This window comes from Podarcis gaigeae (assembly GCF_964106915.1).
Source record: "Podarcis gaigeae genome assembly, chromosome: 4".
In the NCBI taxonomy this organism is placed as follows: domain Eukaryota; kingdom Metazoa; phylum Chordata; class Lepidosauria; order Squamata; family Lacertidae; genus Podarcis; species Podarcis gaigeae.
In genome coordinates this window covers 55,179,308-55,198,668 of record NC_139677.1, presented here as the reverse complement: position 1 = coordinate 55,198,668, position 19,361 = coordinate 55,179,308, and the positions used below count along the sequence as shown (strand labels likewise).

Here is a 19,361-nt window from a genome sequence, read left to right as displayed (position 1 = left end):
CCTTCTTTGGCTGGGCTAATTTTACTCAGAGTTGTAATAAAGATGAGTGTTACTGTATTTTTATAGATACAAAAATAATCATAATGTGGGAAGAATCCTATCATTAAGACTGTGAAAAAATGTGGGACAATACTCCCTGAGGTGAACATGAATTACACTGGGCAACAATTTTTTTACTTTTTGAATGTTGTCTAGATTTCTACAACTGATTTAGGGTATTTTTGCACTGCTGAATCAGGAAATGGCATCCGCTTCTCTCCATCAGGTCAGGTTTACTGTAAACTGAATGGTGGGCATTGATAAAGATAAGTACACATCAATTGCATGTTGCGTCACCATTTTTCAAACTTCAGGGCTTGAACTTCTGTTTCTTGGAACTCCTGGAATGCTCAGCGGCAGGGAGGTCTCTCTTCAGAGTCCAACAGTAGTCAGCCATCATGACTGCGTCCCAGCGACCCTGATACCTGGTCTCCATCTCTTTCATGTCCTGATGGAATCTCTCCACCTGCTCATCACCCATTGAACCTAGGTTCTCAGGAAACCGGTCCATATGTGAAAATAGGTAGTGCATCTTGACGCTCATGTTGCAGCCCAGGTTTCTGAAAGCAGTCAGCATGTTGTTGACAAGTTCTGCGTAGTTTCTGGCCTTATTGTTGCCAAGAAAGTTCTTCACTACCAGAACAAATGCCTTCCACGCTTCCAGTTCCACTTCGTTCATTGACTTTCCGAGCTCTGGATCTCTGATGAGCTGACGGATCCGAGGACCGTCAAAGATGCCAGCTTTCAACTTCTCCATGGTCAATCCTGGAAAAGCCTGGCACAAGTAAGTAAAGCAGTCACCATCCTTGTCCAGAGTTTTGGTGAACTGCTTGATTAGGCCGAGCTTGATGTGCAGCGGTGGGAAGAGTATTCTGTCTCTGTCCACCAGAGGGTCGTTGATGACGTTGCTTTCTTTGCAAGGCATCAATTCCTCCCGCACAGGCCAGTCCTTCTTCGTGTAATGCTGAGCATGGTCCCTACTATCCCAAATGCACAGAAAACATGGGTACTTGGTGAAGCCAGACTGTTGTCCCAACAAAAAGTTCACCATCTTCAGGTAAACACAAATAAACTACTTATGCTGATCATAACCAATTTTCTCCAGCACATACTTCACCGCTTCATAGTTCTCCTTCAGTGTAGTCGAGTGAGCCAGGGGTATAGAGGCAAACTGGTTGCCGTTGTGTAGCAGAATACATTTCAGTGATCGCTTGCTGCTGTCAATGAACAGTCTCCAATCTTTGGGTTCGTACTGTGGCACTCCAAGCTTGAGCAGAAGCTGCGCAATATCTGCACAGTACACCAAGTCCTTCTCTTCCGAGAAAAACGGAGGTACTCTTGATGCCTGTTGCGGAAGAAGCTGATGCGAGCACTGTCAGAGGAGGTTTTTTTCCTTCAATCTGGATGCCAACAGGTCGGCAGAGTCCTTTGACAAGCTGAGGTCGCGAACTAGATCATTCAACTCCTTTTGGGAAAATGGATGTGGAGCATCATCTTCAAGAACCACTTCTTCTTCTTCATGTCCTTCAACACTGGAGGCATCTTTGTCATTAATGTCAGGAAGTTCTCCGAAGATAGGCAGTGGAATTTAATCACAATGAGCTACAGGACGACGTGCTGATTGAAGATCAGGATACTTTGTGGGGCGGCTGCCCCATTAACTTAGTTTTGATCCCCCAACTTCATGCTTTGCTGCACCAATTTATGGAAGATTTCGAGGTTTTATGACTTCAAACTGATCCCTTTTCGACATAATCACCCAGAACTATAGGACCTGAATACTTCTTGTCATTAAAATAATCATTTCCAATCAAAACAATTATTTGACATGGCATTTTACCCCCACCAACTTCTTCTAAAATGCTCCACACAAGAGTACATGAGAACAAAAACGTAAAAAACGGCATGTGGGCAAAGCTCAAAAACTTGACCTGATTCAGCAAAACCAATGTGATTTTTGGATTCAGCGCATCAGATTCGTCCTAAATCAACTGAAAAAACGCAGACAACAAATTTGTTGTTGACCAGTGTTATCTGTCTTTGGAGAAGCTGGGGGACTCGAAGAGGAAGAAAGGGACTGCCTATATAACAACCCTGATAGTATATTCTAGGGGTGGGGAATTTGTGGCCTTCCAGACGTTATCTCAGGGGTGAAGAATCTACGGTCCTCTGGGTGGTGTTGGACTACAAGTCCTATCTTATCTGACCATTTGCCATGCTGGCTGGAGCTGTTGGGAATTCTAGTCCAATTCCCAACAGCCTCAGCCAGCATGGCAAATGGTCAGATAAGATAGGACTTGTAGTCCAACACCACCCAGAGGAGTGTAGATTTTTCACCCCTGAGATAATTGTTTTGCCAAGCTCCTTTCTAAACCGCTCTCGCCATTTTTTAACTGCAAAAGAAAATATTAATTCCAGGTTTAAAAGGAAAACAGAAGCGTTAGGGAATTAAGCACTTAAGAGTAATAGACATACAGAAAAATTTTCTGACAGTAAGAGCTGTTAAACCATGGAAAAATCTCCCTCGGGAGGTGGTGGACTCTCCTTCCTTGGAGGTTTTTAGATGGATGGCCATCTGTCATGGTTGCTTTAGCTGAGATTCCTGCCTTGCAGGGGGTTGGACTGGATGACCCTTCCAGCTCTAAGATTCAATGACCTTGGAAAGACAAATCGTAGGTCCAGTCTTGACCACAGCACCATTCTGTGTAATAGTCTGCAGAACTCTTAACTTCAGCCTATTAACAGTAATTCCAGTCACTCTACACAGATCTCAGCACCCTCAATTAATTATGTTCCACAAACACGGGTCCTTATCAGTCTGCATAAATAAGGTTCCATTATAAAATAGAACTATAGAGCTGGAGGGGACCCAAGGTCATCTAGTCCAACCCCCTGCAATGAAGGAATCTAAACTAAAGCATCCATGGCAGATGACCATCCAACCTCTGCTTTAAAACCTCCAAGGAAGGAGAATCCACAACCTTTTTGAGGGAGTCCATTCTACTCTCGAACAGAAAGTTCTTCCTCATGTTTAGCTGAAAGATCTTTTCTTGCGACTTTAAGCCATTGGTGCGGGTCCTACCCTCTGGAGTAGGTTAAAAGAAGCTTCCTGTATCTTTCATGCGACAGTCCTTGATATATTTGAAGATGGCTATCATATCTCCTCTCAGTCTCTTTTCCAGGCTAAACAAACTCAATTCCCTCAAACGTTCCTCATAAGGCTTGGTTTCCATACCCTTCATCATTTTGGTTGCCCTCCTTTGCGCACATTCCAGCTTATCAACATCCTTCTTAAACTGTGGCACCCAGGATTTGACACAGGACTCCAGGTGTGGTCTGACCGAGGCAGAATAGAATGGTACTATTACTTCCCTTCATCTGTACACTAGCCTTCCAACAGGAGGTTATGCCATGTCAATATTGTTAAGTTGTGTAATCTGCATGCAAATTATTATCCCTGGCACTGCATTTATATTTGAACAGCTGAATGGCCAGCAACAGAGTCCATTTAGTGCTTTAACATTAATTAGTAAAAATAAGCCAAGGTCATGTAAGCCATTCCTTTGGAAAGATTCCACACATAATGTTCATAATGAAATACTTATTTAATAATCAAAAGTGCCATTTTAAAAGTATGCTGGACCATAAGAGCATCAGTCAGTTTCAGGGGGAGTCAATCACTCACAAACATTTGTCAAAACCAAGAAAGAAATTTCAATACAATTGCAACTGCCAATTTTGCAGTCACTAGCACTTAACAGCAAACCTATGATAAAGGAATAATTCTTGCAAAAAGGTACTGAGATGGTGACTTAAAGGCAAAGGAACACTAAATATTGATCTATTTCAAACTACCGAATCCAAATACTGAAGCACCAACAACAACTGCTTAAGGAGAACCATTTTTATTGTTTTCATCATACAGCTGACTAGGTTTTTATGGAGGAGGAGAAAGCATCTTGAGATGTTTAGACAGTCTCTCTCATGATCTTGCTTAGTTTCTGAATCTTGGTCTTTGTCGACATGTCAACGAATTTCTCTCCAATGCTGACAACCATTCCACCCAAGATTGTTGGGTCAGTCTAGGGGGGGAAACCAAGATTCTTAATTAGAATTTCCTAGTGAGAATAATGGGCTACATGATAACAGAAAAGACTACAATGCTTGGGTTTAGAGCTTGACAAATCAATAGTATTAGACAGATTTAAATATGTTCAAGTTCCTTTGCAGAGAAGTACTTTTGTAGGATGCTTGGGCCAAAACTAATTATGTTTGGCTCAAGGACGGTTCTTATAGAGCAAAATCTACCTGCACAAAACAGGATAATATAATGTTGTTGTTTTTTTTTACTGATACCTCTGTTGTCAATGTTTAAGTTTTCAGAGATCATAAGAAATATTACGATTACGATTAGCGTTACATTAGATTCCACCCTACGGCTCTTCTGCCTCTTTGTCCCTATGGGTTGGGGAGGGGAGGGGGTTAGGTTTGCTTGTTGCTTCCAACTGAATTGGCTGTTCTAGTATAAAGCAATCGAACAGCCAACAGACCATAGGAAGACATTTCTTTGGGCGCCTGTTTGAAACCAGTGGCTACAGCAAGCCAGCAGCCTTGATTCAGGGCCAAGTCCCTATGGTTTATGAGAGCAATGGGGAAGCTCCAGCCATCAGGCCAAATTTGGTCCATGAAGCTCTTTCCCCAAGTCATGCCCATCTGCTCCACACTTGGCCGATGTGGGGCAGATAAAGAGATGTGGCTGGATCTGCTGTACAGCAAAGCTCCCTATAGGGAACTCAGCCGTACAGGTATTCCCTGCAGAAGACACGGTAGAATAATGGTCAGGTGACTGAAAGGTTAGTTAGCCCGCCTGCCAATGTTGACATAAGAGAGTGGGAACTGAGTGATTTGACCTGCCAAGTCATAAAGATACCTCATCCCTGGCTTATGATAAGCTTGGACAGCTAGGCTGCCCAATACGCATTATCCACATCTGGAAGAGGATGTATTTTCCTTTAAGGGAAGCTTTCTATGGCCAATGGGGAAGTTCTTATAGATTGTTGAGATGGCCCTTCTTAGTCACTTTTAATTTATTAGAGAGTGTTCTGTTTTACATAGCTGTAACCATACCTTTATCTCCAGTTTCAGTATTTCTCCTTTAGCTAAGAAGCCATTCAAAGCTGCCTTCAACTCCGTAAGATTAGCTTCATCCAAGGGCTTAACGTATTGAGACAAAAACAGAAAGCTTCAGAAAGTCAACAAGCAATGATGTAACAGAAAGATAAACAATCAGCCCCCATGACTGACATACAATACAGTACAATAAGGTTGTGGCATTTTTCTGCTTGGAAACAGAAAGTGGCAGCATTCTTGCTTGGCTTAGTAAATAGCAATTGGATATTTTACACAAGTTAACTGAAATTCACTTTTTAGGAGTCAAAATGTCTGCAATATGTGTTTTAATCTGTGACATCTTCTGAGTAAAAAGGGTTTTAAGATGTACCATGCACTCACAATGTTTTCAGTATAGGGTCTGGAGTAACATTAAAGCTAGGCTGCAGTATGGTTTTTTTTTGTTGGTTTTTTTAACTTGGCTAAAAGATTTTCACAAATCCCAATGCTACAAGCGAGGCAAAAAATAAGAGTACTTCTTCCCTTGTCTAATTTTGTGGCTCTCTCCACTGCAGAGAACAAGAGTGGAAAACTAGGAAAGCTCTATGGAGTGGCAGAATTGTTTAGAGGATCTAGAACGCTAGAAAATGTTGAAAAAAATGCTGAAAACAGGAGTACTAATTAATGACTAATCCAAGTGTTATATAGCATTGTCCTCAGTTATTACCAAAAAAGCAAGATGTTGGTCCTGCCTCAGAATATGAACATTTTGCCACCTAAAATTAAGAGAGCATATAAAGTGAACAGGAAAAACTGTTTGCTAGCTATTTGTAGAGATGAATTTAAGAATACTTGACTGGGCTAAATAGATTAAAGTCAGAAGAGGAACAAGTGCTTGCAACTGTTCAATGTGACATGAATACTGAAGTTCCAATAACCCTTTTGCAGACATATGTTAAGTGCTAGTAAACAAAGTACCATTCATTTTGCGAATATAACCCATTCCCAACTTCTTTACACTATAGGTCAGACTGCGGTCCTGTAGGTGATGCTAAGACTACAAGCTCCATCTTCCTGGTCAATGAGAAGGATGAAAGTAGTACTCCAAAACATCTGGAGAACATCAGGCTCGGGAAGGTGGCTTTAGACTAAGAAACCCTGAAGACCGCAAAACCTCTAAATGAAGTTTTGCATGCCATTTTCTTACCTGAGCAGTGGTTACGGAGCATAAAACTTCTCCACGGAATGCACTCATAATCTTAGCAAATGCAGAAATTACACCTGGCGTGTTTTTCAAGCGACCATTTTCAGCAAGCAAATCTTGGGAAAAGATTGAGCAGGTGTTACATTATGTACATTCAAACTGTACTAAAAGTGTAATGAAACAGTGCCAAATTACAAAGAAAATCTCCTTCCAGTCTAAACTGTGTTTACAATATTACAGTCCTATTATTCGAAGCCCATTTGTGAAGCTCAACCCACTTTACTGTGTTCATCCACAGAGAGACTGCTACTACTTACTGATAAAGTTGACGGTGACAGGTGACATTTTTTCTTTAGCTAAAATTTCATTCACGGTCTTTTGCTTTACTGCACTCTTTACGTGAGGATTCATGACAACGACAGATAATTTAGGGTCCTTCAGAAGTGTCTGGATTTGGAACAAGAAAAGCATCTCTTGGTCAAAATCAGGTTTGCTTCTAGTCAAAGCAACATAACTATAATGCAACATAAAGGTATTTAAGTTGCCCTTTTAACTAAATATAACAAACCACGGAGAAAAGATTTTCCCCTAAGAAGGAAACAGCATAAGTAAAAAAAGGACTTGCATCAGCATCTTCAGTGGAAATGGATGCTAAGTGGTGTGCAATAGGACTATATAAAATCACATTACCAGAACTCGAGTCAGCTCTTTCTCAACCTGGTCCAACTTCTTCTGCTTAGAAGCAGCAGAGTAGAGCGCAGTGGCATATCGACCTTCCAGCCCAAATACTTGAATTGGTGGCTTCAGAGGAAAAAAATACGAGGTATAAAAATTAATGCACAAGACAAAACTGTCTATTTCAATATATTCTCAATGATCCATTGCCTAGGAAGCATACTCATTCCTCAATGGGCCCTTTTTGTGGGGAGTGGGGTTCTCCCTTAAATTAATTTTAATTTTTTGTGAGTATTTCTGTAAACTTCTGAGTTCTCCCAGGGATGGCAATACTTTCCTCTTGTACATCAGAGGTGCTGTGTTAGCTACATAAAGATTGGCACCCCACCCTGCCAGCACTGCTAATAGAGGGAGTGATAGATGTAATACCAGAATTTTTTTTAAAAAACAAACAAAACAAAATTCCCATGGTCCATTGCTATGTTTTAACAAAATAAAAATGCATACTTAGGAACTCTTAATATTAAGGCATAACTAATTTGTGTTAAGTATTTGCCAATTTGTACTCTTGCTTAAGGGCATAAGAGAAATCCAGCAGATGAAACCAAGATTCATCCAAACCCCTAGCCTTCCCAGGAATCCCAGAAACTGACAGGTGCTAGCTGATCCACTGGAAATTGGTCAGTAAGACAATGCAGAGGCATAAGATGGTTCATTGAACACACTACACAGCAGTTGCAGCCACAGACCCTAAGAGCTGATTTTCAATTGTGACTGGCCACATTATAAAGCTTGCATCTATCATATTGAGGTTAGATTCTACATGACTGCTAGCTATAAATATGGACATTGACACTAGTTTAAGTGGCACACAAGGCCCTGCATTCTGCAATCTAGATATATTTATCTAGAACCCTGATCTTTAATTGGAAGTAAATCACCCTAACTGCAATTGAGCCTCTTTCCTGGTAAACATTTTCAGGTTCTTATCAGGTTGCTCCTGTACACTTGCCACCTGCAACAATATCCACCTGCAACTTGGTGCAATTAATCTGCACAGTTTTGTAAAATAAATAAATAAACTTACCTGTACCAGTTTTGATGCTGGCCTGATTAGGGAGGTGCTGAAGTGGCGCACCTACAGTAAGAAAAAGTTGTCATTTACATTATATTATTTTAAAAACTAGTGAAATCCAACATTAGTCATAAATGGATTTTTTTTATATTTAAATCGGATTTTTAAAAGAAAATGCTTTTGGAGGAAAAATCTTTCTAAATATAGTTTTCTATTTAAGTTACATTATAGTCCAAAGGCTATTCATCAGGAAATAAGGATTTGTTTTAAGTTTTTCATGTGTGGTGAAACTCCTAAGTTTTTTTTTTTAAAAAAAACTATTTAACCACATGAGTTAACAAACATGGATACATATACTATAATGTTATTGTTTTAGTTAAATAAATTGTTTATATTGTTATTAAGGCAATTATTATTTTTATCCTTCCAATAAAGAACTGTATAGCAGAAAAGTTGTCCAAATATAAACAGTTAACTTATTAAACCTCACAATAATTTCATAATTATCTGTTTAGGTATTTCTAATAGTACAGTATAACCAAATCAGTAATTTTTGATGTAAATGTAAAAACTCTTGAAAATTTATTATTCCAAAATGAAACCTTCATCTGGTTGTAAATATTAAGATTATACCAGCAAGAATGTCTTTCTGTAAAAAAAATGATTTAAATCAAGGCTTACTGACTAGTGATTTAAATTGATTTGATTTAAATCAAATCCACCCTGCTCCTTCCCAAGCGTTTCTTGTGTTGCTTTCATCTTTTGGTAGGCAAGAAACCACACAGGTCTCCCATCAGAACCCTACGCTTACCTACCATGAACTACAGAGGAGAGGTCAGGGCTGAGGCAAGATCCAAGGAGGCAAACCAAACAGGACCAATGGGCCACAGGTCAGTATGGCAGCACATCTCCAGTTGGGCTGGGAGAGACCCCTACCCAAAACCCTGGTCAAAGCCAGTCCTGAAAGAAGACTTGAAAGTCCTACATTGGCTCCCAGTATGTTTCCGAGCACAATTCAAAGTGTTGGCCTTTAAAGCCCTAAACGGCCTTGGTCCAGTATACCTGAAGGAGCGTCTCCACCTCCATCGTTCTGCCTGGACACTGAGGTCCAGCTCCGAGGGCCTTCTGGCGGTTCCCTCCCTGCAAAGTTACAGGGAACCAGGCAGAGGGCCTTCTCGGTAGTGGCTCCTGCCCTGTGGAACACCCTCCTACCAGATGTCAAGGAAATAAACAACTATCTGACATTTATAAGGCATCTGAAGGCAGCCCTGTTTAGGGAAGTTTTTTTTAATGATTTATGTTTTAATGTATTTTTAATCTCCTGTTGGAAGCCCCCCAGAGTGGCTGGGGAAACCCAGCCAAATGAGCGGGGTGTAAGTAATAAATTAGTAGTAGTAGTACTCTAGATCAGGCACCCCCAAACTCGGCCCTCCTGATGTTTTGGGACTACAATTCCCATCATCCCTGACCACTGGTCCTGTTAACTAGGGATAATTGGAGTTGTAGTCCCAAAACATCTGGAGGGCCAAGTTTGGGGATGCATGCTCTAGATCAGTGTTTCCCAACCTTGGGCCTCCAGCTGTTTTTGAACTACAATTCCCATCATCCCTGACCACTGGTCTTGCTAGCTAGGGATGATGGGAGTTGTAGTCCAAAAACAGCTGGAGGCCCAAGGTTGGGAAACACTGCTCTAGATAGGCCAATGGTTTGACTCAAGAGTCAGGCCCCTTCCTAGGTTTCAGTGGCAGGACGACGCAATAGAGGAGCCTGGCTTGCTGAGCTTCCTTCCTTATCTCTGGCATCAATGGAAGCCCAGGCTGCAGACCAGTCACACACACAGCAGCCCCGGAAACCCTCCAAGTCCTCTTGGGGCCACTTGGGTTTAAGACTTTCCCCTCTCCTCCTCTTCCTCCTTCTCCCAAAGCCTCCAGGCTTCAGTCTCGGAAGCCAAGTGAGGCATCCTCAGGTAAGAGACCTGCCCCCCAGCAGAACCCCCTCTTCCTTCCCAAGGTTGCTCACCTTCTGAGCCAAGCCTGCAGCAGCAGCCATCTTCTCCTCCTGTAGGTCAAGCCGGGCCCTTCCCCGTCCTCGAGACGAGAGGAGCGCAGGCGCCAGGTCTCGGCTCCGGGCACGCAGGCGCAAGGCTTTCTGGGAATCGTAGTTTCTGTAGAACTAGCCGCCCCAGTGGGCGGGGCGGAAAGAGGCAAGGCGGAAGACCGTAATTTTGCGTGAAGGGCGGCACGTGCGAGCTTGGGATGCGAGAAGGAACATTATTTTTTTCTTGGGATCGTAAGGTTCCGGGGAATGCAGCTTCATGTTCCGAGTACTGTATCGTGCTTTGCAAAGCGCCGAGAGAAGAAAGTGTGCTTAAAGGAAGCAAGGCAAACGTTTTGTGTGTTTTTTAATGCATAAGCGTAATTTACACCTTGAAGTTTTTAATGACTGATATTTTAATGTATTTTTATTCTTTTGTTGGAAGCCGCCCAGAGTGGCTGGGGAAACCCAGCCAGATGGGCGGGGTATAAATAATGATGATGATGATGATGATGATGATGATGATGATAATTAGCTACCCTGAATTTATTACGTGCCTTTTTTGAAGCGGAGCTTAATGCTTATTTCGCATGAAGGCATACACGTTGCGGTCGTACTTAATATTAGCACGTTCGTTTCTCAAACGTGTTGTATGTTTTCATTTTGTTTATCAGGTGACTGGTAAGATCCTCTCTGTGTTGCCAACCTAGTTTCTTTTAACCATTATTTTTCTCACTGGTGTGACTCCTGTTTTCAGCAAATAATAGCTTTTTGCTTGCCAAAACTGCCAGGCCCCTTTTTTCATCTAAGTTATGGCACCTGTTTTCCAGTCCTAAAGCTTAAATCATCCTGGACCTGAGTGAAAGCATGTTGTAGAGTGTTATATCGCTTGTCAGAGTAACATCTTGTCTACACATGCATCAGAATCAAGTGGCAATGCGGTTGAAAAATATTGAGTGGATGGCATAATGGACTCAAAGCCAAGATGGTCTGTAACTGATTCTAATTTCACAAAATGCTTAAATTTGGTTTAATGCTTTTAAAAGTGCCTTTCCCTGTCCTGGATCAATACCTATACAGTGGTACTTCGGGTTAAGTACTTAATTCATTCTGGAGGTCCATACTTAACCTGAAACTGTTCTTAACCTGAAGCACCACTTTAGCTAATGGGGCCTCCCGCTGCCCCCACGCAATTTCTGTTCTCATCCTGAAGCAAAGTTCTTAACCTGAAGCACTATTTCTGGGTTAACGGAGTCTGTAACCTGAAACATATGTAACCTGAAGCATATGTAACCCGAAGTACCACTGTAGTTCAAACCACTTTCTTAAGTACTGTTTTCTGTAAACTTCATGATCTCTCTCACACACATGCACAACCAAGTTGCTTTGTTAAGAATGTCGTATTGTGGTGTCAGTAACTCCTAAATTGGAATTCCTAAACCTATACAATTCCTTCTCCATAGTGAATGATATTATGATTATACAAGCAGTTACCTACTGAAAGCTATAGTGAGTGGAGGGGTTGTACTAGGGGTTGGAAAATGATTCTCTCTTCCTTTGTGTGACATCCCTTGCTCCACTCCCTCATGCATTCACAGAGTTTCTTAACCCAACACCTGCTGCCCCCATAGCTACCAGCCCATTTAACCTGATAAAGGAGAGCATCCCTGCAAGGCTCAGGCCTTCCAAACAGAACTTCAGCCAGGTCTTTGGGGAATGGCTAACATGGCTGCCTATTTCACACACATCCCACCTCCCCATCCAAATACATCCAATCTGGTCTTTGTTAGAAAATACTTTCTTTTTGTTGTTTGAATGATCAGTTAGGCTTTTATTACTAGATTTTAATGTAGCTTTGTTGTTTCATTGTAAGCCATCATGGAGTCTTGTTAATTAAATGACCAGGTGAAAAATAAGTGACTAGCAGCTTCAGCATTTAACAAGCACTGACATTCTGTTGGGAAGGCTTGGCTTAAGAAGGAAAGCCAAGTGCTTTAGGTATAACTGTATGTGACGGATTTTGTGGGTGGAGGGTGCAAGAGGCAATGACAACGTGAGTAATTGTCCTTCCATCCCATCCTAATGCAACCAGCATCCCTCTTCACCCCCAGCTAGCAATATATACTTAAACATTGTGTTCCATATACGTGTGTCTCAGATATGTATTTGTTATGAAACAATTTAGGAGTGGCAGAGGTGGGCTGTTTTGCCTTAATTCTGGTCTGAGGTCTGCATTTTTCAACTTGCATGGTGTAAATTGTGCAGGAGATACTTTGAACACTAGATGTTGCTCTTGTTACAGATTGAGAGGCCTGATAACTAGCAGAGCCATATTTGGAGATGACATTACTGTAATACCTTAGCCTTGATGTAAATGCAGGGGGAGTGGCAAATAATTTAGGGCCTCTCCGCTATAGGTAGCAGCTAGCATGTTGGACATTAGTTGTTCTATCAATCACTGCCCCTCTCATCTATGTAGCAGCTTTAAGTAGAGAGGCAAGAAGAGATCGAAGTTAGTGTGTGACCCATGAGAGAAATTGAAGCTTCTTTATACTAATGGGAAGGGCTGTGGCTCAGTGGTAGGGCACATGTTTTGCACATGTTTTGCATTTAGAAGTTGCCATGTTCAATCCCTGGTATCTCCAGGTAGAGCTGAGGATGTGAGATGGAATGTTGGTCTCACATAGTAGAAAGCAGCTTTTCTATGTTCCTATGAACCTTCTCACATGCTGAAACAGTGCACAACTTGGTTGCGGGGCCACAGAGGGTAGCCCTGACCCCTGCTGGCCATGCGCTCAGAGACTCTGAGACTCTGTGTACCGAATCAATGTACACATGTAGAGCTTCCTCCACAAAAGGAATCCCCTTGCATGAAGAGTTCTGTGCACATATATTCCTATATGCATAGGCCCCTTGTGTGCCAGCAGGGAGGGGGGTCTGATGCACATGTTGGTGGCCTGGAGGGTATGGTTGCCAGGCACCCCTGTAGTCCCCCTTGACATGTGTGGGGTGTAAGTCTGAGACTCCTGCTGCATCAGACCATGGGTCCACCTACCCCAATACTGTCTCCAAGGTCTTGGTCAGGGCCCTTTCCCAACTGTACTAAGATTGAACCTCCAACTTTCTGTTAAAAGCATATCCTCTGTAGCCAGTACGTGAATAAGGAAGTAATGCATGGTTGTGAGGCCTACTTGTTTTCCTTCTTTAGCATGCTTGCCCTCAGCTTCCTGCTTCTCTTTCCCATCTTCCAAATGGTTTTAGACAGCAGGAAGGGACAGATTGTTGGCCAAGAATGAAGGAAGATTGCAGTGCTATTTTTCTAGAAAAATAGGTGCTGGAACTCACCATGAACACCTCCCTTGTTCTCTTTCAATGGCAATGGCGCCCACCTGAGAGGTGCCGGAACTGAGTTCTGGCGGGTTCTGACTGAAAAAAAGCCCTGCCTTGATAGTATGTGCTAACTTTTGTCAGGCACATGCTACCACACAGGGAGCCATAAAAAGGTAAAGGTAAAGGACCCTTGACAGTTAAGTCCAGTCGCTAGGTGCTAATCCTGATCCCTGTAGACAGATTAGAATTAACAGTTTAGAATTAGCAATGGTGCGGTCAAACAACATCTGAAAGGCCAAAGGGTCCCCCCCCCCACTTGTTCTGGTGCCATAAAGGCCCAGCTTACTGTTCATTTTAGCTCATGTAACAAGGCTTGATCAGAAGATTTTTACTGGGGTGAGTATTATACAGGATTAGTTGTCTCTCGCGGGTGTTTCGGTCCTAGGCTGTGAAGGGTGTTAGGGACAGACTAGACATGCCAGTAGCAGTTATGTTTGTTGTTCATGTATCTGTATTACTCATGTGTAAAGCAAGAGGAAGGGGTAACCCAAACATTTAACATCAAAGAAGTATGAATGTGTAGCTAGGGTTTGGGCCTTATATATTGCTTATATTTCACATATGTGTTGGAAACAGGACTTTCTCATCATTGCTAGAGAAAAAAATGCATACTAAAACAAGTCCTGTCTCCCTGTCCAGACAAATACTTTATTTCCTTAAGGCAGATGTACATTGGGGCACTTAAAAATAATGTTTGTTGAATGTAGTGTAAGTTGCATTTAATGGTTTTGCCGGCAATGTCCAAGCAGCTTGTATGAAGCTGAAAGCTGGGGCAGCACAATATTCATCATTTTCCTGGTGAATTTGAACAGCCTACTCACACGCAGAGGGAAACTTGGCTCATATTAAATCTAATACGTTGAAAATTCTGTTCCCCCTCATTTGACCTGAATGCTCTCAGACTTCTAAGGCGTAAATATTTTTAACAAATCCCATGGTCATTTGGCTTCAGAAATAAAGCCTTTTTGTTTAAGATGAGCATCAACATTTTGGATATTTGTGGCTGATCTAGTAACATTTAGTAGAGCAGCCACCAAGTAAGTCCGGCAGCTTGAACATTTGGGGAGCAAGTAGCCTCTGTTGTGATTATAATCAAATGGGATTTGAAGCATGACCCTTGATGTACTTAGTGTTCTTATTGGGTGGAGGCATTAAAACATTCTTGTACAACCTTTTCTAATGTGTACCCAGGAAATAGCCAGTGCCAGCAACAGGATGGAGTGTAACATAGCAGCTGTCAATTATTTAATTAGATAAGTTGTTTTGGGTGGTGTTAAGTGTTTGGACTGAAATGTTGGTGTTTAGGAAGGGGCCTGTTTACGGCTCCTCTGTATAGCACAGAATATTTGCTAGCTTTGGGAAACATTTAGAAATGTTGACTAACTAGGGAAATTTTCAAAACTTGGCGTATCAGAATGCTACTGTTGAGCTTTGGCTGCCATAATTGTGGAATGACATAATAATAACTAATAATAAACTTTAAAAACACAGCAATATTAAACATTAAAATGTTGTCTATCCCCTTGCCATTGCACAAGAAGAAGCAGTGAAACACAGACCTATTTTACATTGTGTTTCTTGGATCAGTGGACAACACCCCTTTCCCATAACTCAAACAAGTGTTTCATTAAATGCAAATACAAAGTTATGAAAATTAAAGTACCGAGACGCTATGCAGTGCTTTTGCATTTCTGTTCTTTGCAGTACAGTCTTAGTGAACAGTCCATTTAAATCCAGTGCACATGTATCAGACATGTACCAGCGCTTGGTCTAGGCCATAATCTTGAAGAGCATTCCAGTGCACATATATTTTTTTCCTGAAAGGGAAGCTCTCAGAGACTTCCCCTGCAGAACCTCCCAGCTACAATTTAACTTTCCTTGTGCTCCATACATAGTTGGGGAGGATGGTGTGAGGGGAACCTCAGAATGAAAAGAGAGTGCATGCTATTTAACCCTTTAAAACATTTTGCCACTCCAAATCCCTAGATGTCTTTTTCAAAACAGGGAAAGAGTTCTTGGTGATGACTGTGGTGGCAACTTCTGAGAATTTCTCTCTCAGAAAAATGTGGGTGGATATGCAGAACTACGTTTGAGATCCTAGCTGAGATATGGGTTCAAGAATCTTTCCGCCTGTTGAAATGCAGCAATGATAACCTTATAAATAATATTTGTAAAGTGTTTTAGATCAATTATGTGTGTTTTTATTTTGTTTTGTTTGCAACTGATTTTGCCTTAGCAGTTTCAGTTTTTTTTAATTAAAAGTGGGCAGAGAACTGCTAGCCCTTGAGTCACTTCTGGGCCACAGTATATTCCTCTCTGACCCATGACTTCCTCCTTAGTTCACAGGAACTAAGTAACCAACCAAAGAAGAGATGGAACAATCTGTCTCTCTTCCTGCAGGTTGCTGCATTTCCATGCTGAGCAGGGAGGCAAAGGAGCCTCTTTCAGCTTGACCAGCTCTTAAACTAAACAAGCTGCAGGAAGAGGAACAGAGCAGTCTGTCCCTTCTCTGGCAGCCCCTTATGTTCCTGTACTAGGTGGGAAGGAATAAAAGTATTTTCTCCCCACTGGCTCTCTTAGCCTCCCGTGGATGTAATTCATAGACAGAATGTGGATGAGACCTACCTGGCTTAATGTGGAAAAAGCTGTTGTGGAAGTGAAGGGCGGGGGATGATTGACAAAATCAATCTTCCTGGCAAACTGGGAATATCCCCTCACTCACCCAAGTTTAGGATATTCCATCATTCTTCAGCAGAGTTTTTTTCTTTGAGAAAAAGAAACGGCTCAAGTAAATGTAAACTAAGCTTTAATAATAAAGAAAACTTTAACAAAATAACATAATGAGAGAAAAGTAAATACAGTGGTACTTTGGGTTAAGTACTTAATTCGTTCCGGAGGTCCGTTCTTAACCTGAAACTGTTCTTAAAACTGAAGCACCACTTCAGCTAATGGGGCCTACCGCTGCCGACGCGCCGCTGGAGCAAGATTTCTGTTCTCATCCTGAAGCAAAGTTCTTAACCTGAAGCACTATTTCTGGGTTAGCGGAGTGTGCAACCTGAAGCACATGTAACCTGAAGCATATGTACCCTGAGGTACCACTGTACAACAACATGAGGCAAGAAACAAGAAGAGGCACTTGTTCCCCCTTAACTGACATTCTTCACTGGACACACACTGAAGGGATGGGCTGATTCCGGAGCAAAACACACAAGCCCCGCCCACCAGATACCATGCACTCTACTATTCAAATCAGGCCCCAGTGTTTTTCTTACAGAAACACAGTCTAAATATCTCGCTAATTGCTTGCAGTCTTCTAACCACAGAAGCATGATGGATGGGTATAATTACACAGGACCTCTGATAATGGGCAAACAAATACAGAGGTACCTCGGGTTGCAGACGCTTCAGGTTAAAGGCGCTTCAGGTTACAGACTCTGCTAACCCAGAAATAGTACCTCAGGTTAATAATTTTGCTTCAGGATGGGAACAGAAATTGCGTGGTGGCGGGAGGCCCCATTAGCTAAAGTGGTACCTCAGGTTAAGAACAGTTTCAGGTTAAGAACAGACCTCCAGAACGAATTAAGTTCTTAACCCGAGGTACCACTGTATCACTTTGAGGAAACAATTTGGGGGAAAGTATTTATTTTGCAATGTTCTTGCATATACAACCCTCACTCTTCAGTAAGATGCATGGGGTAGCTAAATGTTACTGTGTTTAGCCATAGGAAGAGCCTTACATTGAAGCATTAGGATTTGCTTTCAAGGCTTGATTCCACTTCTGTTTAAACAATGTGGGCGTCAGTCACAAAATGGCTGCCAGTAAAGGTGTGGCATAACAAAAATGGCTGCCGTGGGGGTGCTTAGGACAGGCCGAATCAGTGTAAGAAGGAACTGAGCAGAAAGAACAAGCAATCTCATGTATTGTGGATTTTTGAGGGAATATTTATTGAGATCTTTCATAGGCATAATAGGAAGTATTGGCAGGCACACTGTCACTCATGAGGGCTGTCATGAGGACTTTTAATCTGTAAAAATCCACTTTAATTGTGCATGTCCCAGCCCTTCCAGCAGCTCATTTGGCTCTTCTGAATGCCTTTCCCCTCCCCAGTCTTCTGGAAATATTTATGGTAAGTACCTGTTTACTCACCCACACACTAGCCTAGAAGAAAAACCTCCAAATGTCATAGCGAACTTCAAGAGAGCAGAAAAACAAGCAAACTTAGCATGCAGAATTGAGGACTGCTTTGGCAGCGTCTATCTTTAGCTGCAATAGTGAGTCACATCATTGTGATCTGACTATGGCTAGGCTGAGGTAATACGCAGGCCAGGGGACTGAGACAAAGCATGATGGGATTAAGCTGTAAAATTCCACTACTCTCCAAATCAGGTTTATGGGGACTTAAGAGACTATGGTTATTTGTTTCCAGTCAAATAATAATTTCAGAATGTTGTATAATATGATGTAGCTCCACACATCTTCAAGGAGTTATAAAATAGAATAATATCTGGAACCCACCCAAAATTCCCTTGAGCAAAGTGTGTGCATTTCTATGTATCTCGATCTGCAAAGTGTCACGTCCAACTGGCCCCACCAGCCACTCCAAGCTAATGCTGGATTTTCTTGGATGGTGCCGTGTTGCTTAGCAACATTGCTAGGCAGCAGGGCTATACATGATGCACAGAACTGGCTACTGTGTTGTGCAGGGCAGATTTCAATTACTGTTTCTTAAGCTGTAAAATATTAGTTCTCAGTTTGCAAATAGAAACTATGCTCAGAGATTAGGGGCCTACTTCTGCTGCCCCCACCTTCACTGGCGGCTTACAAGCTCCTGTTGACTTTAGTGGAGACTACAGGCAGCCCAGGGGGAATTTGGCCTCAGACATGGAAAACATGGGATAGAATTCATGAGATACAAATACATTCTCATGCCTGAGGTAAAAGAGGCTGACGTATGCAAACACTTCTCAAGGTGACATCGCACAAATTATGTGGCATTTATGTACAAGCACTCAAAGGGGAGGGAGGAATAACCCCTATTTTTCCTAGTTGCATGAACATGTGATTGGGAAAGGTGGTTTTCAGAGGGAGAAATACAGATAGATCTTTGGTGGAACTGTTAAGAGATATATTCCTATGCGTAGGTAACAGCCTGCATTAGATTTCCAGTGAGCAACTAGTACAGTTTCCCCAAACTCTACACTCCTGTTTCTGAAAGGTGTGCCTAGATCAGGGGTCACCAACCTTTTCGAGCTAGTAAACACATTTGGTTGGTTGATTAAATTTCTGTGCCACTTTTCATTCAAATGAATCCCAAAGCGGGTTACCAACAATAAATAACATAATAAAACATGAAGAACTGCTGTGGGTGCCAGTCACAAAATGGCTGTTCTGTGTGTGTATAAAATGGCTATCACAGTGGTATCTTGGGTTATGAATTCGTTCTGGAGGTCTGTTCTTAACCTGAAACTGTTCTTAACCTGAAGACCACTTTAGCTAATGGAGCCTCCCACTGCTGCCGCACTGCCACCGTGCAATTTCTGTTCTCAATCTGAAGCAAAGTTCTTAACCCGAGGTACTATTTCTGGGTTAGCGGAGTCTGTAACCTGAAGTGTCTGTAACTCGAGGTACCATTGTATATCCAAAAGAGCTGTGCTCTCCCATCAGTGAGGAGAAAGACACCTACATTAGCCACCACTGCACTCGCTCATAGAAAGTAGCTCTTTGTACATTTCCTCTGTTTAAAATGGCCGATTACCCGATCCAAGGGTGGACACTGGTTGTGACCCAGCACGGTGGCTCTGGATCCTTCTGGAGCCACATCATTTTTTCCTGTG

General features: G+C 42.1%; 1 protein-coding gene across 1 annotated transcript; it reads right to left on the bottom strand.

Annotated features, from left to right (window-relative positions):
• Window positions 1-3,928: 3,928 nt before the first annotated feature.
• ATP5PO (ATP synthase peripheral stalk subunit OSCP) lies at window positions 3,929-10,254 on the bottom strand. The gene is made up of 7 exons (XM_083735116.1): window positions 10,122-10,254; window positions 8,115-8,165; window positions 7,043-7,153; window positions 6,670-6,799; window positions 6,356-6,468; window positions 5,167-5,253; window positions 3,929-4,121 (listed from the first exon to the last, which is right to left on the bottom strand). Exons 1-7 carry the CDS (start codon window positions 10,149-10,151, stop codon window positions 4,008-4,010), a joined length of 636 nt encoding a protein of 211 aa, XP_083591242.1. The 5' UTR covers window positions 10,152-10,254; the 3' UTR covers window positions 3,929-4,007.
• Window positions 10,255-19,361: the final 9,107 nt, after the last annotated feature.

Coding starts and splice junctions, on each gene's coding strand:
- ATP5PO (XM_083735116.1), bottom strand. CDS start 10,151: ATGGCTGCTGCTGCAGGCTTGGCTCAGAAG. Junction 6,800..7,042: donor AAGAGCTGACTCGAGTTCTG/GTAATGTGATTT, acceptor TTCCAAATCCAG/ACACTTCTGAAGGACCCTAA. Junction 6,469..6,669: donor TGTCACCGTCAACTTTATCA/GTAAGTAGTAGC, acceptor TCTTTTCCCAAG/ATTTGCTTGCTGAAAATGGT.